Raw genomic sequence first — 21,317 nt, 5'->3', positions numbered from 1 at the left:
CTCAGTGCCATAGAGTCCGGCGGTCACCGCAGGCCCGCGCGCCGGGCTTGGGTTCGCGGAGCTGTAGGGGGCGCCAGAGCAAGTGTCTCCAGAGCAGCGGAGTTGCTGGGGGGGCCGTGGGTAGAGTGCCCCCCCACACCATAGAGTCCTGCACCCTGTGCCTAGCGCGTAGCTGCGTGTCGTGGCGCTCTCCCCAAGATGGCGGCGGCCGGCGCGGCGCTGGAGGAGGCCAGCCTGCTGGCCTGGCTGTTCCGCGGGGCGCCGGGGCCGGCGCCGGGGCCGGAGCTGGCCGGGTACCTGGCGGAGCTGGCGGGGCTGGGGCTGGAGGCGCTGGGCCGCGAGCCGGGCCGCCTGGCCGAGGAGCGGGCGCTGGCCGCCGCCCAGACGCGGCACTTGGCCTTCGCCCACTACAAGATCTTCATCCGCTCGGCCGAGTGCACCAGCGAGACGGGCCGCGGCTTCGGGGGCATCGAGCGCGGCCTGGCCCGGCTCCTGGGGCGGCTGCCCGGCTTCCAGGAGAGCTGCAGGTGGGCCCGGGGCGTTGCGGGCCGGGGGGCGCCCGGGCCCGGGGCGTTGCGGGCCGGGGGGCGCCCGGGCCCGGGGCGTTGCGGGCCGGGGGGCGCCCGGGCCCGGGGCGTTGCGGGCCGGGGGGCGCCCGGGCCCGGGGCGTTGCGGGCCGGGGGGCGCCCGGGCCCGGGGCGTTGCGGGCCGGGGGGCGCCCGGGCCCGGGGCGTTGCGGGCCGGGGGGCGCCCGGGCCCGGGGCGTTGCGGGCCGGGGCGGGGCGCCCGGGGCGTTGGGGGGGGGGGTGGCGCGGGCCGGGGCGGGGCGCCCGGGGCGTTGGGGGGGTGGCGCGGGCCGGGGCGGGGCGCCCGGGGCGTTGGGGGGGGGTGGCGCGGGCCGGGGGGCGCCCGGGGCGTTGGGGGGGGTGGCGCGGGCGGGGGGGCGCCCGGGGCGTTGGGGGCTGAGTTCTCCTTCCCTCCAGCAGGAGCTTCTTGCGGGACGCCGAGGAAATCGCCTCCAGCCGCCGCATGAACAGCCTGACACTGAACCGGCACACGGAGATCTTGGAGATCCTGGAGATCCCGCAGCTGATGGACACCTGCGTCCGCAACGGCTACTACGAGGAGGCGCTGGAGCTCGCTGCCTATGTGCGCCGGCTGGAGAGGAAACACTCCTCCATCCCTGTCATCCAGGTTCGTCCAAACAGCGCTGCCCATGCTGGAGGGGCTGCAGCCCCTGGGCATGGGATGAGCTCCTCAGATGGTGGCTGGCATGGGTCGACTTGCCTCCACGCAGCAGGTGGGGTCTTGCTCTGAGAGGAGTGTGCTTTGCGGGGTGATGTTTGGAGTTCAGGTTTGGGGCATGACGCTTGAAGCCGTGGTGGGCTCTCTCGTAGCTGCGGTCTCTCTCTCCCTGGCTCTAGGGCATTGTGGACGAAGTGCATCAGTCTTCACAGCTGATGCTGAATCACTTGATCCAGCAGCTGCGCACTAATATCCAGCTGCCAGCTTGCCTGCGTGTCATCGGCTACTTGCGGCGCATGGATGTCTTCACGGAGGCTGAACTGCGCATCAAGTTCCTGCAGGCCCGGGACGCCTGGCTCCACTCCATCCAGGCCTCCATCCCTGATGATGACCCCTACTTCCACATCACCAAGACCATCGAGGCCTGCCGCGTCCATCTCTTTGACATCATCACGCAGTATCGCGCCATCTTCTCGGACGAGGAGCCATTGCTGCCTCCCGGCGAGCATGCGGTCAACGAGAGTGCCATCTTCCATGGCTGGGTGCTGCAGAAGGTTTCACAATTCCTGCAGGTTCTGGACAATGACCTCCAGCGGGGGGTGGGCAGCCGCTTGGACTCACTGTTGGGTCAATGCATGTACTTTGGCCTGTCCTTCAGCAGGGTGGGGGCTGATTTCCGGGGCCAGCTGGCCCCGGTATTCCAGCAAGTTGCATTTGGCACTTTCAGGAAGGCAGTTCAGGAAGCTGTGGACAAATTCCAAGATGAGATGAACTCCTACACACTGATCTCTGCTCCAGCTGTCCTGGGCAGCACCATCCCTGCAGCAGTGCCAACCACCCAGCCAGGAACCCTGCAGCCTCCCATGGTGCTGCTGGACTTCCCACCTCTTGCCTGCTTTCTGAACAACATTTTGGTTGCCTTCAATGACCTGCGTCTCTGCTGCCCTGTGGCTCTTGCCCAGGATGTGACGACTTCCCTGGAGGCTGCCCTTGGCAAGGTGAGGCAGGTACCTTAACAGGGCATAGCCGTTTCTCTCTATCTCAGCTTTTTGTACTGGGTTGTCAAGGATGGATCTTGCGGTTCCCTTCTGCACTCACCTTGGGCAATTGGGCAGCTGAGTCAGACTCGGGGTCCAGTATCAGAAGATGAATTGTGTAGGGCAAGGTGGTGGGTCAGTGGCTGCTCTCCAGGGCCAGTCCCCCATCACCCTGAGCAGCTTGGGGAATGTGAGGCTGTTTGATGCAGCTGCCCAGGGTGGAGGTTGCAGGATGAGGAACTGAAGGTGCTTATGTGCGCTCTCTCTCTCCTTCCTGCAGGTGACTAAAACAATTCTGGCTTTTCACCGGGCAGAGGAGGCGGCTTTCAGCAGCCGGGAGCAGGAGCTTTTTGTTCAGTTCTGTACAGTGTTCCTGGAAGACCTGCTCCCCTACCTTAACCGTTGCCTCCAGGTCCTCTTTCCCCCAGCCCAGATAGCACAGACCCTGGGTAAGAATTCCTTCCTCCCTCAGCAGAGAAATATGAGGGAAGTGCCTGCTTTCATGCAGAGCCAGGGCGGATCTGCTGAGCAGGTTGGGTCCCAGAGACCCTTATCTTTGATCCCTTCACTGCCCTGCTCTGGTTCCCATGGGACATCTGTTGCCTGAAATGCTCAGAGCTCCCCCAGTGAAGTCCAACAGTCTACAGGGATCCCTGCCTGAGCTGTGTGGTGTTGTCACTGTCCCCATGTCCCTTCCAGTTGGGCTCTGGGTGAGTTAACTCTCTGCTCTCTTGGCCAGGTGTTCCTCCCACTCAGCTGCACAAGTACGGTAGCCTTGGCTGTGTGGACGTGAATGTGATCAAGGAGCCACTCGCCTTCATCCTGCCAAAGAGAGAGGCCGTGTTCACTCCAGACGAGGAGAAGGACCTGGCCCAGGAGACCCCAGCACCTGCAACAGAAATTCCAGGGCCAGAGCAGGGAGTAGAACCCAATGCGCAGCTGCCTCCTGTGGCTGGAGAGGAGAGCAGCGTGAATGCAATGGCTGTTCTTCAGCCTGATGACCCAGTAGCCACAACCTAACAGAGGGAGGGGACTGCCCCAGCTTGCCCTCCGTGCTGCGTGCATATACTGAGTGATTCTGGCCTTCCGCAGAAGCCTGTGGGAGTCTTGCACGTAGAAAGGTATTGAACAATGGCACTGAGTGTGGGGGTGTAGACAGAGATGAACAGGAGCATTGGCTGCGTCTGCTGATGGGAACTGCACAGGGGATTACAGGCTACATCAGCTGTAACTACTTCCTTGGCTTCATTGTAACCATCAAGTGTGGGCAATGGCCCCTGCAGGTCTCCTGGTGCTGTCCGGGTGGAAGGAGGCTGGGCATAAAGAGAGTGAATGCTTTCTGACTTCGAAAGCAGGTTCAATGATGTACATACCTCTGGAAAAGGCTGATCATTGTATAAATAAAGCTCATTAGTGTGTTCTATGGTGCGCCCGCCTTCCTCCCAGCCCTGCCTGCAAGCAGCTCTCCCCCAGCCTGACAAGCACTCAGCTGTTGAAGACAGTCACAGCTGCTGCTATTACCCCCTTTGAGCTCAAACCTCTGGTAGCTCAAGAGGCAACCGTCGGAGAAAAATCTGTGTATTTTTCATACCGTGGCACCTTGCATGGAGCGGGAGGAGGTGCAGTGGTGTACAGGCCCATCTCCAGGCATGGCTGAGTGGGGTAGGAGCTGGTGCTGGTCCTTGGAAGGCTCTCAGATGCCTTTGTGTTTCTGGAACCTTCAGCTTGGGGCTTAGTCCAGCACTTCCCACAGTGTGGGGATCCCTACAACACCTAACATCCAAAACCCAGCGGGGACAGCTTGTGCCCCCTACTGTATGGGGGTGGGTTCCAGGTGTATTTTGAGCCCAAGTGGGGAAGGGACTGCTAGCTTAGGGCAGGGCTGGGGGTTGTAGGCAATTGGAGGGTAAGAGGCATGGGCAGAGAAGGTATGTTCTGGGGCATGCCCCTTTCCCCCGCCTGTGGTTTCCCTGTGCAGCGAGGGGCCTAGGATGCCCTGGGTGGAGAAAGGCCACCCAGCAGCCTCTGTTCAGTGTAGCAGATCTATCCCCTATCTTCTGTTGCGGCCAGGGCCGCGACACCCCGTCTTCCCCACGCTGGGGCTCGCTGGAGGCAGACCTGCGGCATGGGCAGGAAGTGACAGGGAGAGCGTACAGGCCCATCACCGCGGGGCCTGGATGGATCGCCTTGCTGGGCCCAGGGCAGGGGCCGCTCTTGCTCTCCGCGGAGGGGTGCTCTGCGAAGCCCTGCGGCCGCCCGCGCTGGCTTGGAGCCGGTGACGCCGCCCGCGGCCGCCAGGGGCTGCGCTCTCCCCAGGAGACTACAACTCCCGGCATGCTCCGCTCCTTCCGGTTGGGCGGCCGGGTGCCGCTGGCAGAAGCGCCGCCGCCCTGGGCCCCGCGCGCCTCGCCAGCCCCGGGGGCAGGGCCTGGTGCGGGCGCCGCGGCGGCTGCCCTGCCTGGGGCTGAGCGCGGCCCAGCGCGGGGTGCCCGGCGCGGCTGCTCCCGGCGCACAGGCCGCGCCGGCGGGAGGCCCGGTGGGTGGCCCCGATCCCGCGCAAAGTGTTCGCCAGCCCGGCCCTGAGGGCGCTGGGCGCCGGCCTGGTCCCCTTTCCCGAGGGCTGCGCGGGCCTCCCGGGCGCCTCCCGGGCGAGCATCGCCCTGCTTAGCGTGGCCCACGTCTCCCTGGAGCGAGCCTGGCCCGCGGGCACCGCCCCTCCCGTCCCCCCCCAGCCCCCCCGGCTCCCCCAACCTGGATTTGTGCTGGAAATGGCCCACCTGATGATCACTTTAGATAAGCTATTACCAGCAGGACAGTGGGGTGGGAGGAGGTATTGGTTCATGATCTCTGTGTGTATATAAAGTCTGCTACAGTTTCCACGACATGCATCCGATGAAGTGAGCTGTAGCTCACGAAAGCTCATGCTCAAATAAATTGGTTAGTCTCTAAGGTGCCACAAGTACTCCTTCTCATCACCCGCCTTCCTGGCTCAGCCCACCCCGCCTGTCCCCTTTCCCTCCTCCAGTCAGCCTTGTCCCCGCTCCTGTCCCGGCCCCTCACGCCATCCCTGTGGCAACCACGAGCATTGCTGGGCAGCACTGATCTCCGTTCGGCCCCCTGGCCATAGGCGCAGGCTGCAGGCCTAGTCCGGCGTTCTGGCAGGTCCAGTGGGGCAGCAGCCCCGTTCACTGAACCAGGCAGCCGGGGACAGACGGAGATCTTTGCGGTGGTAACTGTGCAAGTGGCAGGGGCTCCTGCTGGCGTGGGGAGACCCCCCGTTCTGCAGCGCTGATCAGAGCGGGAAATGGCCTGGCCTTCATCCCACCCTGCCCCTAGGCAGGGCCCAAACACCTCCCGCTCTGCCTGTGAGCAGCTCCTAGACAGGGTGAGGCAGCTGGCCCTGCCGCGTGAGCCCTGCCCTGAGGGGGCTAGGACATGCTGTGCCTAGCCAGAGCGGTGGTTGGTGACAGCTGTATTGGGCGCATGGGGGCCTGATGCTCAGCGTCTCACCTGGGCCATGTTTGCTTCTGCAGGCCTGAATGAGGCAGGAGATGCCGTTTCTTGGCAGGCAAGCGGGTGGGCGGCCCGCATCCTCCAGCATGAGATGGACCACCTGCAGGGCATCCTGTACATTGACAAAATGGAGAGCTGGATCTTTGTGAACACACGCTGGATGGAGCTGAGTGCGTGAGCCCCTCGCAGCTGAGGCTGCTGTGCCCAGAGCAGGGGACTGGGTGCTGCATCATGGGCAGCTGGAGTGACCAGCTTGGGTTGTAATGGGGCGAGTCTTCTGCTCTGAGTGAGGGCCAGATGGATGCACTCAGAGCCTCTGGAGGGAGGAGGAAGCTCTCCCACTGACAGCAAGGAAAATAAATGTGTTGCGCAGCTCAGCTGCAGTCTGAGAGCCTGTGGCCAGGTCGGGGGCCAACCTTCCCCTTTCCCTCTGATACTATGGTTAACACTTTCTCCCTGCTGGGAGCCAGAGCTGGCAGACTGGTGCATCTCCTGTGCTTCCCTAGCAGCCCCTGCCTAGGGCTGTCACCTGGCTGCACCGGGGAGGCCTGCCATAGTGGTTCAGGTTTGCCCATCACTTGGAAGGGTAGTTTTATGATGTGCACCCCCAGGGACCACACTGAGATTAACTTGTTTGCCCTTCTGTCAATGCACTGTGTGAAGCTCAGGCCTTAGGGGGAAAGGCCAGTGGATGTCACCTTCCCTCCTGTCAGCAGGAATACTGTCTCCTCCTGCTGGGAGAGGTGGCTAGCAGGTACCACACCAGTGCCGGTGCCTGCAACCGGTTGCTACCCACAGTGCCAGGCCTCTGTAGCAGGGAAGGAACACGATTGCTGAGCCACAGGCCAGGGAGACTCATCCAGCTTTATTACAGCAAATACAGAGAAAGTCTTTCACAATTCCAGCCAGGGTTCCTTTCCCCCCCACGTGCCTCACCTCCTGCCACCCACTATCCCCTGCAAGCTGGATGAGGGCAGGCCCGCTCCCTCCTCACGGGCTAGGCTCATCCAACTACCTGTGGCAGCCAATATGTAAGAGAAGCCTGACACAGGGCAGCTCCCCTATGAGCTGCAGACTCTTCCTGGCAGAGGGACCCTAGCAGGCAGCTGTCTACCTGGGCAGGGGCTCTCCTGCTATCAGCCTGCAAGGCCTTAGCAGGAGTTCTCTTCCCTACTGAGAAGCCAGACAGCAATTGAATGAAACACACATGTTCCAGGAACAGGCCATCTTAGTGGAGAGCAGAGCTCTTCCCAAGAGCCACATCTGCTGCAGAGATTTCATTACAAGATGCTGCTCAAGAGCTGCACACGTTGAAAACAGCCCCCCGGAGTGCTAAGCTCCCATGTAAATCCAGCCCTCAGACGTGGACGGGGTGAGCCCCATTTCCCCAAGGCAGCCAGTGGCCAGCCCAGGGCATAGTGAGCTGGGTGGATGGGTTGGGAATTAAATTCAACTAAAAGGGCAACGTGAGACTATGGTCATGGAGCTAAAAGAAAAACATTCAGGTTACAAGTAGCCTATGGGCAAACACCAGCCGTGACAGCCCTGCTGGGCTAGCCCCTCTGCTGGGCAGCTCAGCAGCTCCGCATTGGGTGCTTTCCCTGCCCAATCTGCACCCCCCCCCCGCCAGCACCTCTCCAGTAGGCAGCCGTGCAAGCTGATCCACCCCCCACAGCAACCTGCCTGGCTGGGGCCTGAGCTGAACCACCCAGGCACATAAGGCAGCAGCTTGGATACTGCAACCCCCTGACTAGGCAGCAGTAGGTGTGGCGGGGGGGAGAGAGGAGATGGAGGTGGGACATTAGTTAAGCACCGGGTGCCTCAAGCTGATGCAGGGGCCTTGCGCCAGGCACCACCCCCAACTCCAGGCTGGCTACAAGCCTCCGAGAGGGACTGACAGTAAAACTGGCCCCAGAGGGTAGTGGGGTAGGAAGAGCAATTGCTGCTTTTCTCCTCCCCACTCCACCCCTTTAGTGGCACCCAAAGCTCTAGGAGACGTGCCAGATTTGGGCAGGGGTGCACCCTGCGTGGCTGAGGGAAGGGCCAGGGGTCAGTGGGGTTTGCTATGGGCCTGGACTTTGTCCCTGCCCGTGCTATAGCCAGCATGAGGTGGCATTAGCAGGGGCCAGCCTAAAACCCCTGCATTGGCAGGACCCAGACCTACAGCATGGTGCAGAGGAAAGTGCGTGGGCAGCACCCCTGTGCCTGTGGGAGAGGCCCCTCCCTCCCAAAAGGTTAACATCCCCTCATCCTTCTCAGTGACTGGTGTGGTGGCTCCTCCAGGGTCACCCCAGAAACAGCCAGCAGCAGCCAAGAACTCATGGCACTGAGATGAGCACAGCCTGCAGGCTGCAGGACCCAGAACATGGCTTGGCTCCAGCAGCAGGCAACATGACTCCAGGGCCCTTACTGGGACAGGCTTGAGGCTTTGGCTCAGAAGCAGCATCACCCTGCCTGCTTTCACCAAGCCCGGCACATGGCAGCCCCTTAAGTCCTGCTCAGCATTGGCAGGAGGTACCAAAGTGCTTTAGAGACTCGTTCCCCCAGCCCTGCATTATCCCTGTTTTACAGAGCAGCAGCCCCAGCGCTCAGTCTAGACTCAGGAGTTCCTGGCTCCCAGTCCTGTGCTCGCAGTACTCACTCAGTCCCCAGAGCCTGGGCCCAGCTTCCCGCAGATGGGGGTTAAAGCTTTCTCATGGCTGTCACCCCAGCCCTAGGCAGAATGGCTGGGGCCTTTCCACTTGCCCCTGGCTCACCTGGCCCCGGGAGGGGCAGGGAGTCTCACACTCCAAGGAGCTGGCTGCAGATCTGAGCACTTTGTGAGGACACAAGCTTTTGTGCTCCAGTCAGCTGGTCTGCCAGGCCCCAGCGTTGTGAAGCAGGCCTCTTGTATGAGTGGTGCTCTGGGATCCTGCACACAAACAGCAGCACGGAGAGAACTGCCCCCATGAGCTCTGGAGCACGGCCACCACCCTGTTACTGCCAGCAGTGCTGGCTACTCCAGCCCATCTGGCTCCCACCCAGCGAGTGCAGATGGGGACTCCCACAAGCAGGCTGCAGCCAGAGCACACAGCAGGTCACTGCAACAGGAGCAGAGATGGCCAGGGGGGTTGCTGTACCAGCCAGGGCGTGGAATTAGCTTATTAGGCTAACGAAGCTCCTCAGATCCAGCGCTGGGGCTTGGCACTTGAACACTCCTATGAGACAAGAATCCGGCGAAGTAGGACAGGGAAGTACAGCAGCCAAGGGGCTGCGGATTGTCACGCCCCTTTGGAGGACGTAGCCCTCAGATCTCCCCCTCCCCTTGACTGTTAGGGAGCCACTCTTGCCCCACATCCACCCCTTCGATTCTTATGGGGATCCTCTAATGCCAGCAGGGTGGGAGGGTGAAGCTGAGTAGCCCTGAGCTCTGCGGCAGGGCCTGCCTTTGAGGGGCCTAGAACCCCAGCTCGCAGCAGGAACGAAGCCTTAGTAATCCAGGAATTGATGGGATTGGGGGCTGCAGCACACAGGAAAGCAAAGAGCAAGGCTCACAGAGGGGATGAAATACCAGCCTCCTGGGGCACTGTACAGCAGGCAGGAGAGGTCCCCCAGCCATGGAAAAGCAGCAAGCCGGGGAGGACTCCCTTGGACTTCTGTTGTGCAGAGCAGCTCCTTACTCCCTGTGTCAGCAGCACTGCAGACGAGAGATCTCCCTGCCATGAAGGGGTGCCAGGAGCAGACACCAGCTAGCCAAGGAGAGACACCACGGCTCTGCCCTGCTACAGCAGGGCCTAGCTCAGGGGTTCTCAAACAGGGGGTTGCGACCCCCCAGGGGGTCGCAAGGTTATTACATGGGGGGGTCTTGAGCTGTCAACCTTCACCCCAAACTCTGCTTTGCCTCCATCATTTATAAGGGTATTAAATATATAAAAAAATTTTCTTAATTTATGGGGGGGGGAGGGAGGGAGACACATGCAGAGGCTTGCTGTGTGAAAGGGGTCACCAGTAAAAAAGTTTGAGCCACTGGCCTAGCTGGAGACAAGGCAGCCTTCTGACCCCCCCATGTGCTGCAGAACCTGACCCTAGCTGTGCATCCAGATCCGTTTCCTGCTCGCAACATAACAGGCTGGGTAACGGGAGGGTGCCTCAGCACCGCTTCAGCGTGGGGCCATTTCAGTGGGGGAGCCTGGCACATGGGGCCTAGCCCAGGGGCTTTCGTCCTTCCACACTCTGAGGCAGAGGAGGGTTACACCCCGCACGGCTGGCCTCTTGGTCAGTGCGATCAGTGCATCGGCATGTGGGCTCAGCTGCCCCAGGAAAGTCCTGTTTCGGCTGGCGAAGCTTTTGGATCGTTTTTATTTTTGTATAAACAAGACAAAACAAGCAGCATTAATTTAAAAAAATTAAAAAAAAAAAAGAAAAGCGGGAAGGAGAGTTGGTGGGGGGCGGGACTGGGTGGCTCCTGGGCTCTGCTCAGCCCCTTCCATAGGCTGGCAGGGCAGTTCTGCTGCGTAACGTGCCAGCTGGGGGCCCACAGAGAGGTGGGTTTGTAGGAGCTGAACATTAGCCTCCCCTTGGCACTGTCCGCCTGCCAGCACGAGGGCTTTGCAAGCACAAACACTGCCGCTGCAAGGGGTGCCCTGCCAGCCCAGCCACCCCCACACACCCCACGGCACAAGCTTTTAACCTTCCTGTCCAAAGTCCTCTGAGAATTTCTTCACCTTCAAGAGGTCCTCGGCGTTCACGGTGGGGCGGGTGGTGGCCAGCGAGCGCAGCATGTCTGACTGCAAACAAGGGGAGAGGGCAACTGAGGCCAAAGTGCAACATCAGAGTCTGCGTTGCTTTTACCTGGACACCCTCGGAAATCCTACCCAAGTTTCTGGTTGTGGGGGAGAAGCCCAGGTCTAAACACCCCAGCCCTAGCCCTAGCCAAGGCAGTGGAGCTAGTACCTTTCTGTCCTGAACAACAGGCATCTCCCTAGAGGGTCCCCCAGGGCAGGTGCGTGGAACGGAGGCCTGGGAGCCAGGACTCAGGTTCGATGCTGTTCCTGGTCTGACCTCCAGCTCCGTGCATTCTCCATTCTGTCCCTTGGGACGGCCATGCTTACTGACCTCCCAGGGGTCACAGGTAGAGAAGGACGCTTTCCTCTTCCAGCAGGCATAAATCACGAGGAGTCCATGTTGTGGACGCTTTCCTCTTCCAGGAGGCATAAATCACGAGGAGACCAAAGCCCTGAGGTAAGTGGGAAAGCGGGATACCGGGAGGAAGCACAGGCAGGAATGTCTGTGAGGGGAGGGCTCCTGCCTCATACTGGCAATGAGGGGCGATCAACAAGTTATCTCAAGTGCTTATATACAAATGCACAAAGCCTTGGAAACAAGCAGGGAGAACTGGAGGTCCTGGTGATGTCAAGGAACTAGGACGTGATCGGAATAACAGAGACTTGGTGGGATAACTCACATGACTGGAGTACTGTCATGGATGGTTATAAACTGTTCAGGAAGGACAGGCAGGGCAGAAAAGGTGGGGGAGTAGCCCTGTATGTAAGGGAGCAGTATGACTGCTCAGAGCTCCGGTACGAAACTGCAGAAAAACCTGAGTGTCTCTGGATTAAGTTTAGAAGTGTGTGCAACAAGAGTGATGTAGTGGTGGGAGTCTGCTATAGACCGCCGGACCAGGGGGATGAGGTGGATGAGGCTTTCTTCCGGCAGCTCACGGAAGCTACTAGATCGCATGCCCTGATTCTCAGGGGTGACTTTAATTTTCCTGATATCTGCTGGGAGAGCAGTACAGCGGTGCATAGACAATCCAGGAAGTTTTTGGAAAGCGTAGGGGACAATTTCCTGGCGCAAGTGCTGGAGGAACCAACTAGGGGGGGGCGCTTTTCTTGACCTGCTGCTCACAAACCGGGTAGAATTAGTGGGGGAAGCAAAAGTGGATGGGAATCTGGGAGGCAGTGACCATGAGTTGGCTGAGTTCAGGATCCTGACCCAGGGAAGAAAGGTAAGCAGCAGGATACGGACCCTGGACTCCAGGAAAGCAGACTTCGACTCCCTCAGGGAACGGATGGCCAGGATCCCCATCCTGGGGGACTAACTTGAAGGGGAAAGGAGTCCAGGAGAGCTGGCTGTATTTCAAGGAATCCCTGTTGAGGTTACAGGGACAAACCATCCCAATGAGTCGAAAGAATAGTAAATATGGCAGGCGACCAGCTTGGCTTAATGGTGAAATCCTAGCGGATCTTAAACATAAAAAAGAAGCTTACAAGAAGTGGAAGGTTGGACATATGACCAGGGAAGAGTATAAAAATATTGCTCGGGCATGTAGGAATGATATCAGGAGGGCCAAATCGCACCTGGAGCTGCAGCTAGCCAGAGATGTCAAGAGTAACAAGAAGGGTTTCTTCAGGTATGTTGGCAACAAGAAGAAAGCCAAGGAATGTGTGGGCCCCTTACTGAATGAGGGAGGCAACCTAGTGACAGAGGATGTGGAAAAAGCTAATGTACTCAGTGCTTTTTTTGCCTCTGTCTTCACTAACAAGGTCAGCTCCCAGACTGCTGCGCTGGGCATCACAGCATGGGGAGTAGATGGCCAGCCCTCTGTGGAGATAGAGGTGGTTAGGGACTATTTAGAAAAGCTGGACGTGCACAAGTTCATGGGGCCGGACGCGTTGCATCCGAGAGTGCTGAAGGAATTGGCGGCTGTGATTGCAAAGCCATTGGCCATTATCTTTGAAAACTCGTGGCGAACGGGGGAAGTCCCGGATGACTGGAAAAAGGCTAATGTAGTGCCAATCTTTAAAAAAGGGAAGAAGGAGGATCCTGGGAACTACAGGCCAGTCAGCCTCACCTCAGTGCCTGGAAAACTCATGAAGCAGGTCCTCAAAGAATCAATCCTGAAGCACTTGCATGAGAGGAAAGTGATCAGGAACAGTCAGCATGGATTCACCAAGGGAAGGTCATGCCTGACTAATCTAATCGCCTTTTATGATGAGATTACTGGTTCTGTGGATGAAGGGAAAGCAGTGGATGTATTGTTTCTTGACTTTAGCAAAGCTTTTGACACGGTCTCCCACAGTATTCTTGTCAGCAAGTTAAGGAAGTATGGGCTGGATGAATGCACTATAAGGTGGGTAGAAAGCTGGCTAGATTGTCGGGCTCAACGGGTAGTGATCAATGGCTCCATGTCTAGTTGGCAGCCGGTATCAAGTGGAGTGCCCCAAGGGTTGGTCCTGGGGCCGGTTTTGTTCAATATCTTCATAAATGATCTGGAGGATGGTGTGGATTGCACTCTCAGCAAATTTGCGGATGATACTAAACTGGGAGGAGTGGTAGATACGCTGGAGGGGAGGGATAGGATACAGAAGGACCTAGACAAATTGGAGGATTGGGCCAAAAGAAATCTGATGAGGTTCAATAAGGATAAGTGCAGGGTCCTGCACTTAGGACGGAAGAACCCAATGCACAGCTACAGACTAGGGACCGAATGGCTAGGCAGCAGTTCTGCGGAAAAGGACCTAGGGGTGACAGTGGACGAGAAGCTGGATATGAGTCAGCAGTGTGCCCTTGTTGCCAAGAAGGCCAATGGCATTTTGGGATGTATAAGTAGGGGCATAGCGAGCAGATGGAGGGACGTGATCGTTCCCCTCTATTCGACATTGGTGAGGCCTCATCTGGAGTACTGTGTCCAGTTTTGGGCCCCACACTTCAAGAAGGATGTGGATAAATTGGAGAGAGTCCAGCGAAGGGCAACAAAAATGATTAGGGGACTGGAACACATGAGTTATGAGAAGAGGCTGAGGGAGCTGGGATTGTTTAGCCTGCAGAAGAGAAGAATGAGGGGGGATTTGATAGCTGCTTTCAACTACCTGAAAGGGGGTTCCAAAGAGGATGGCTCTAGACTGTTCTCAATGGTAGCAGATGACAGAATGAGGAGTAATGGTCTCAAGTTGCAGTGGGGGAGGTTTAGATTGGATATTAGGAAAAACTTTTTCACTAAGAGGGTGGTGAAACACTGGAATGCGTTCCCTAGGGAGGTGGTAGAATCTCCTTCCTTAGAGGTTTTTAAGGTCAGGCTTGACAAAGCCCTGGCTGGGATGATTTAACTGGGAATTGGTCCTGCTTTGAGCAGGGGGTTGGACTAGATGACCTTCTGGGGTCCCTTCCAACCCTGATATTCTATGATTCTATGACGCTTTCCTCTTCCAGCAGGCATAAATCACGAGGAGTCCATGTCTGCTCTGTGGGTTCCCCTGCCCTCCCCACTCCAACACATGACACTGCTGCCCTGGCCACTCTGCTGCCCCAGCTCTCAGCACAATAGAACAGTCAGGGAGAAAGACCCGGGGCTCTCAGCCAAGCATTCCAGATGGGACAGTTGCAGGAAGGCTGCAGGCAGAAGGAACAAGCAATCGCTCAGGGATGCCCACTGACCGTTTCAGCTACATGGGTTGACTCTGAAGCCTAATGATGTCAAGGTGAATATTTTACACTGATCATTTCACCAGGAACATCCAGATACTCTGGGACAGTGACTTGGACCAGGATAGCACCTCTTCCCCCAGCCCAGCAGGAAAGCGGGAGGGCAGAGCAAGGCTGTTTGCACCAGAAAGGGCTCTGCTGGCCTCAGGGGTATTGCACGCTGACTTGTGTCACTGGCCAAGTGATAGTCGCTCTCATCCCAGCCACCCTCTCGCCCAGCATGTCTGTTCCTAACGAATTACTTACCATGCAGATCACTGGCTCCAGCAGCTTGTCACTAGGCACCTCCATCCAAGTCATCTCAATGGCCCCAGGGTCTCCAGGCGAGCATGGGGTCAGGAGGTCATCTACGGTTATGCTGGGATTGGTTCGAGATGGGCCTCGCATCTGCAGCATGGCAGAGAGGAGGTGCACTGAGAGGGCAGATGCCAGGGCTGACTCCCCTACCACTCATGGGGGCCTCTGCCAGGGGCCCTTTGAGGCTGGCCTGGGGGACTCAGGAAGGATCTCAATGTGAGGGTGCAGTGCACACCCGGGTGGCCATGGAGCCCCCCTCCCTTGCAGGCCAGCAGCCCCAGACTTGGGTGCTGGAGCCCTAGGGGAGCGGCAGGTCCTGCACGCCTGCTCTCACCTTCTTGAAGTGCGTGGCCGACTGCACTTTGCGGACAGGCTGCATGAGGGCGTCACGCACAATGATGCTGATGTCAGCTCCCGAGTAGCCGTCCGTCTTCCTGGCCAGCTCGTGGATGTTGGCCTCTGTCAGATGGTGTGATGTGTTTCCCAGGTGCAGCCTAAACATCTGGGCTCGGGCTGCCTCCTCCGGCAACGGGATGTAGATGCGCTTCTCAAACCTAGGCAGCGACAGTGGGCAGAGCAGGTGAGCGGCCGCCCTCATTCCTGCCAGCAGCGTGCGGTGCAGATCACCGCAGCACCGACAGGTTCCAGTAAGAGCTGCAGGCAGGCGGAGTGAGGGGCCTGGGCTGTTGGGTGGGGCTGGGGAGCGCTGAGGCACTCAGTAATGTTGGTGACAGACCTAAGCCTGCCCTGGGGCAGACCACACTGTGTTCTCTGGGCCACTCCCAGAAGGGGGTCAGTGGCTCCTGGCACATTCAGTGTGGCTGCCCTGAGCCAGGCAGAGGAGAGCAGCTCTGGCTGCTGGTTTCCAATAGCTCCCACTCACCTTCTCCTAATGGCCGAGTCTAAGACCCAGGGGATATTTGTGGCACCGAGGACCAGGGTCCCGTCATTGTTATGACCAACACCTACCAGGAAGAAGAAACAGCGATCAGGGAGCAGGCAGGACTGACTCCTCGGAGGGGCCGGAAGAGTGCCGCGGCTGGAGGGTGACAGTCAGGGCCGGATTAATCACCTGTGGGCCCCGGAGCCTGGACCATGGTCCCATCCCCATGCTCTGCTCTATCCCCTGAGGCCCCGCCCACCACTCCCACAGGGTGGAGGGGGCAGAGGACAGCAGATGGGACCACAAGAGGAAGAGACAGAGTGGGGGTGGAGCCACTTCTGAGTCTGGGCCCAGCATCATTCCAAACCCAGTACTGCCAAGTCAGCCAGCTGCCAGTCCAAGACACACCCTTCGCCCAAGCACCCATCAAGGCTGCCCTCGGCAAAGGGAACGAGCAGGCTGAGGACTAGAGCAGCTCCTCGTTCTTCACTTCTCCAGGGCTGCTATGGCACCATCTGAGCCAGCCAGCCCCACAGTGAGTGCCAGCCGGGGCCGAGGAAGGGGTGAGTTCTGGGGGGCCAGAGCTCACTCGCCCCGAGCCAAGGCCCCACCCACCCTGCATCTGCACCAGGAACTCCGTCTTGATCCTGCGGCCAGCCTCGCTCTCGTTCTCATTCCGGGAGCCGCACAGAGAGTCAACCTCGTCGATGAAGATGATGGAGGGTTTGTGCTGCCTTGCCAGCTCAAAGAGATTCTTCACCAGCCTGGGGCAGAAAGACCTGGGGTCAGCGCTAACAGACAGGCAGCCTCCCCTCCAGCCCTGACCCTGCAACCCACACACGCCCCCTGAGCGGGAGAGCGAGGAGCAGCACCCTCGGGCTGCAGGCAGGGAACTCCCCCGACTGTCACTGCTTAGCTTGTTCTCATTTACCCCACTGCATCTGGAGTCACTTTCCTCGGGAGACACACTCGTGCCTGTGACAGGTGGGGCAGCCTCTGAGCAGCGCAGTCCAGCCGCTAACTTACTTCTCGCTCTCTCCCAGCCACTTCGACATCAGGTCCGAGGATGACACGGAGAAGAATGTGGAGTTGTTGGCCTCGGTTGCCACGGCCTTGGCCAGGTACGACTTCCCCGTGCCAGGGGGCCCAAAGAGCAGAATCCCACGCCATGGGGTGCGCTTACCTGCAACACATCACGCACTGAGCAGGGGCAGAGCTGGCCAGTTCACATGCACCTCGCTGCTCAGGGCTCTGCTAGGGCTGTTGGCCAAGGAAGTTTCTGGGCTCTGCTCAGGCTGGGGCCTGTAATACTCCAGATCCCAGGGCGTAGTCTCCGCATGGCACCAGAACTGGTACCACAGGGGCCACGGTCCCTCTCGGAGGGAGCAGCAGCCAATCCACCCTGCCCCAGCCTCACCCCCGAGACCTACCGCAGCAACCCTCACCTGTGAATAAGTGTGGGAATTTAATGGGTAAAATCACAGCCTCCTTCAGAGCCTCCTTGGCGCCCTCCAGGCCAGCCACATCGTTCCACCGCACGTTGGGCTTCTCCATCACAATGGCACCTGCAAGAGGAAGGCAGCTCTCCCTAGTGGGACAAGAGACGACAGCACTCCCGCCTACGGGCTCGCCTGAGCCTCCCTCCCCCCACAGCGCCAGCTGCCAAACTCCATCCGCCCCAGCCAGGCTGTCATCACGCATGAGGGACATCTCCTTTTCGCTAGGGCTCACGAGGAGCCTCCAGTGCTGCCCAGCGGCCACAGAGTTAGAGGAGGAGGCGGCCCTGCGGCCCCTCATCCTGCGCCAGGAGTGGCTCATCTATAGCCCCACAAACCCTGCACCAAGCAGCATGCGCCAGCTGCTTCCCAGGTCAGGAACTCCACCAGCAGGCCTTGCAGCGCAATGCCGTGCTCTCAGCCCCCGCGCTGGACTCTGCATTCAGGCCTCTTACCCATCAGCTGCTCCTGCAGCTTCTTCTTCTCCGGATTCTCGCCCTCGCTGTCACTGTCGCTCCTGTGGAGAGGATGTAGTCATGGTAAGGCCAGCGAAGCCCCAGGTCCCGCTATTGGGGGGAAGTGAGGATCTGGCCTGGCTGTGCCAGAAGGGTCGAAGCCTCACAGTGCTGGCTCTTGCCAGCCCCAACAGGAGACCCCAACGCTCACTCACAAACTACACAGTGTGGAGAGGGAGAAGTGCTGGTTTGAAACCCACTGCCAAAGTCACTCCCAGGAGAAGAGGGGGCACCCAGGGGCCTGGGGCTGGCCTCTCCCATTGTTACAGGGCAAGAGCATGTTTAGGGGGTGCAATGGAGACTGCACACATACCCCTTGCTATCATTTGGAGACTCTTTGACAGGCTTCTTGCTTTGTTTGTCTTTGTTGCGTAGATAATCCTTCAGCTTCTCTGCCCGGTCCAGGTACTGCACGCACTTCGCCCGGATGCTCTCCTTCGCCTTGTCACTGTGAGCCTCATCTGTCAGGGCACCCAAGACAGTGAGCAGCTCTCCATGGGCACGGAGTGAGGAGAGCCCTGCAGCACCCACCCGTTTAGGACCAGCAATGGGAAGAAGAGCTCTCTTCGGGGCCATGAGACACCACCAGCTCCCACCATGTGGGCAGCTGGAGAGAATCCACCAAGAGAAGCTGCCCCTAGAGACAGATGCAGCCAGGGGAAGCCCCACCTCCCTTTGGATAATCCTGCAACTTCAGGGTTTCTGAGCCCAGCTCTACAGTTAGATCATTCCCCAGAGAACGCATGCACTCGTGGGAACTCTCAGCCGGCCATCTGGCTCTGCAACAGGTGCAGGCTGATCTCTTTGGGGATGCGCTATTCTGGGCAGGCCTGACTCCCAGCAGGGGGAAATGGGAAGAAGGATCCCAAGAGGAATAGCGAGGGAAAGATCTTACACAGGCCAGCAATGCAGGAGAGACGAGCCAGACTCACATTTGATGGCATGTAGAAAGTACTCCACTGCATGCTGGTACAGCCGCAGAGCCTCCTCATAGTTCTTGGCCTTATCCTCCTCAGTCGCTTTTGTTACCAGATCAATGGCTTTCTGCAAGGAGAGAGCACCGCTCCAATGACACAGTTGCCCCAGGGCACAGGAGAAGGAGCTATCAATGAAAGAATAAAGAGTTTCCCACAGAGGTAACAGGTTTTTGCACACCTCTGAGAAGCAGCAGCTGTGCCCAAAAGCTCCTGGCGCCTAGAGTCATCTCCTCTTTCTCATGTGAGCCTTCTGCTCACACACAGCAGACAAAACTCACAAGCAGCTCCTGGGCTGGACAAAGCCACCGATTTCAGAGAGCAAAAACCAAGCCCAGACCCTATCTTCATTTGCCAGGGCAGGGCAGCAGCTCCTGTGCCACTGTGACCTTTGACCAATGCCACCACCGAGCATGGGGAGGAGAAAGAGATGCCCCCCTGGGGGCCTTGCAAGGAAAGCCCTGTCCACATACAGAAGTTGTAGCACCTGTTTAGTGAAAGCAGGACAGCTCCCTTATGTGGACAGTTACCCCGGTATACATGTATTTATACCATAGCTATTCTTGTACAGGAAGGGGGATACGCTGTCCGGTAACAGGCACCCTCACCTCACTATAGGGTTGCCCTGGTACAAGCGTTTTGGTAGAAAAGAAAGAAAGAAACAGCCCAACTCACACATGATACAAACACGGGGCGCAGACCTCCCACTGCCCACCGGCAGAGCGCTCAGTCAGCAAGAGTCACCCCAGAAGGCCAGGGGCTGGGCACCCGCTCTGGGGGAAGCTGAAGAAACAGCCCCTGCCCACAGCCCCTTCTCTCCAGGGCACGGCGACGCCCCCCAGGCGCTGGGAGAGGCTGGCGGGCCCCAGAGCAGGCGGCCAGGCGGCTCCGCGGAGGGGCACCGTACGCCGGGAGAGCCTGCTGCTGGCAGAGAGACCCGGTGCCAGGTCCCAGCAGGGCCAACGCCACACCGGGGCGCGGCTGCGAAAGGGCCCCGGCCCCTGGCCCGGTCCCAGGGCACCTTCCCCAGGGCCAGTCTGCAGGCAAAGGCTGCTGCCGGGCGCTGCCCTGCCCCCTGCGTGCCCAGGCCCCACGGATGCCGGCCAGGGGCATCTGCCCGCGGCCCACCCAGGAGCCGGAAAAGCCCCCCGCAGCCTGCACCCCACCTACGGCCCCTGGGGCTGTCGCGTCCCGGGGGCAGGACCCCTCGGTGCCCCCCCACCCGGGCCCCAGGCCCACAGAGCGGCGGGGGGGTGCCGGGCCCCAGGAGCCACAGGTTCTGCCGCGTGAGGAACCCACCGGCCGGCCGACACGGGCAACGGGGCCCGGGGGAGCGCGGGCGGGGGAGGCGGGCCGGAAAGGGGGGGTCCGGGGGGGGGGGGCGCCGGGAAAGGCAGCGGCGCGGGGCGGGGCGCGGCGGGCCGGGAAGGGGGGGTCCGAGGGGGGGGTCCGGCCGGGCTGGGGAGGCGGCACAGGGCGGGCCGGGAAAGGGGGGCCCGGGGGGGGCGCCGGGAAAGGCAGCGGGGCGGGGCGCGGGGGAGGCGGGCCGGGAAGGGGGGGCCCGGGGGGGGCGCCGGGAAAGGAAGCGGCGCGGGGCGGGGCGCGGGGGAGGCGGGCCGGGGGGGGCGCCGGGAAAGGCAGCGGGGCGGGAAGGGGGGGCCCGGGGGGGGCGCCGGGAAAGGCAGCGGAGCGGGGCGGGGCGCGGGGGAGGCGGGCCGGAAAGCGGGGGGGTCCGGCCGGGCTGGGGAGGCGGCACAGGGCGGGCCGGGGCCGCGCTGGGGCCCGGTCGAGGCGGGCCGGGGCCTCCCCGCAGCCGGGCCGGGGCCTCCCCGCGGCCCGCAACGCGCGGCCTGGACACGGCGCGGGGGCCGCGATGGCCGGGCCCGGCTCCCCGCCGCCCGCTACCTGCAGGGTTGACGTGGTCATTGCATCGCCGGTGCCGCCCGAGTCCCCGGGGCGCTGCGAGCGGCCTGGATCCGGCTCCGGCGGGCGGCCCCGGGGCGGGCGGGCGGGAGGCGGCGGCGGCGGCGAACCGGGACCCACCGGCCGCGCAGCTGCGACGCGGGGAGCGAGAGCGGCGGGGCCCCCTGCAGGCCGCGCCGGGAACTGCAGCGAGCGCCGGGCGGGGCCCCCCCCCGAGCGCCCCCCAGCCCCTGGCACCCCAAAGCCCGCCCCCCTCCAAATAGACACCCCACCCCCACCCCCACCCCCAGCAGGGAGACACCCGCAAACCCCCCTCGCCCCACAGAGTCGGGCCCAGTCGCGCTCTGCGGGGCTTTGTTTTCTGTAGGTGCCTATGACCCCCTCATCCCCGCCCGCCCCCCCGCATAGAGCCCCCCCCCGAGGGATGGACCCAGCCCCCCCCCGCACAGAGCCCCCCCTCCCAAGAGATGGACACAGCCCCCCGCCTTCCCCCAGCCTCTCCCAGCGTTTCAGTCTAAAGGAGCCATTAGCTCATCTCCTCTGATCTCCTGCGTTACAGGCGGCGAGTCACGTTCACACCCCGTTACCCCGGTGCTGAGCCCAGTAACTTGCGGCTGGCTAAAGCCCCCCCCAGAAAGTCGGCCTGGCGGGTGCTGGAGATGGAGAACGTACTGCTTCCCTCGGGCGTTTGGTCCGGGGGCTAGTCTCCCTCCCGGCTCATACATCGAGCCTAACTTTTGTTTTCATTGGGTTGGCTTCCGCCCGGGGGTTTGTTACAGCTTCCTCTGCTACACAGCGCTTCAGGAGACAGCATCTTCTCTGGAGAAGAGATCACTGAGCCACGGTTTTTCCTTGGCAGGTCCCTGCGCGGGGAGGGAGGTTACCAGCTTCTTTGCTGACACAAAGAAGCCCAGGCTTTGCACTCTGTTTCTAAAGTGGCATTGTTACCGCCTCATCGCTATCTGCCTTGA

At 60.5% G+C, this 21,317-nt stretch overlaps 2 protein-coding genes across 6 annotated transcripts; one reads left to right on the top strand and one right to left on the bottom strand.

The window, feature by feature from the left end:
- The first annotated feature begins 65 nt into the window (after positions 1 to 65).
- COG8 (component of oligomeric golgi complex 8) lies at positions 66 to 6,172 on the top strand. 4 transcript variants are annotated; one of them, XM_084644789.1, is made up of 5 exons: positions 66 to 527; positions 987 to 1,194; positions 1,425 to 2,243; positions 2,563 to 2,731; positions 5,816 to 6,172. In XM_084644789.1, exons 1-5 carry the CDS (start codon positions 199 to 201, stop codon positions 5,971 to 5,973), a joined length of 1,683 nt encoding a protein of 560 aa, XP_084500915.1. In that variant the 5' UTR covers positions 66 to 198; the 3' UTR covers positions 5,974 to 6,172. The 4 variants fall into 4 exon arrangements, with proteins under 4 accessions (XP_084500915.1, XP_084500914.1, XP_084500913.1 ...); XM_084644788.1 differs by lacking the exon at positions 5,816 to 6,172 and adding an exon at positions 3,022 to 3,703; XM_084644787.1 differs by lacking the exon at positions 5,816 to 6,172 and adding an exon at positions 3,022 to 3,703 and having other exon boundaries at positions 984 to 1,194.
- A 3,943-nt stretch (positions 6,173 to 10,115) lies between these two features.
- Positions 10,116 to 20,457, bottom strand: VPS4A (vacuolar protein sorting 4 homolog A). Of its 2 annotated transcripts, none has more exons than XM_084644744.1 (11): positions 20,329 to 20,457; positions 18,382 to 18,493; positions 17,763 to 17,910; positions 17,390 to 17,451; positions 16,884 to 17,003; positions 16,465 to 16,621; positions 16,054 to 16,202; positions 15,439 to 15,520; positions 14,890 to 15,109; positions 14,505 to 14,645; positions 10,116 to 10,561 (listed from the first exon to the last, which is right to left on the bottom strand). In XM_084644744.1, the coding sequence occupies exons 1-11, from the start codon at positions 20,347 to 20,349 to the stop codon at positions 10,460 to 10,462; spliced, it is 1,314 nt and encodes a 437-aa protein (XP_084500870.1). In that variant the 5' UTR covers positions 20,350 to 20,457; the 3' UTR covers positions 10,116 to 10,459. The 2 variants fall into 2 exon arrangements, with proteins under 2 accessions (XP_084500870.1, XP_084500869.1); XM_084644743.1 differs by lacking the exon at positions 10,116 to 10,561 and adding an exon at positions 10,713 to 11,010.
- Positions 20,458 to 21,317: the final 860 nt, after the last annotated feature.

Source organism: Lepidochelys olivacea (assembly GCF_965140295.1).
Source record: "Lepidochelys olivacea isolate rLepOli2 genome assembly, chromosome: 12".
Classification (NCBI taxonomy): Eukaryota; Metazoa; Chordata; order Testudines; family Cheloniidae; genus Lepidochelys; species Lepidochelys olivacea.
This window is presented reverse-complemented; position numbering and strand designations above follow the sequence as displayed.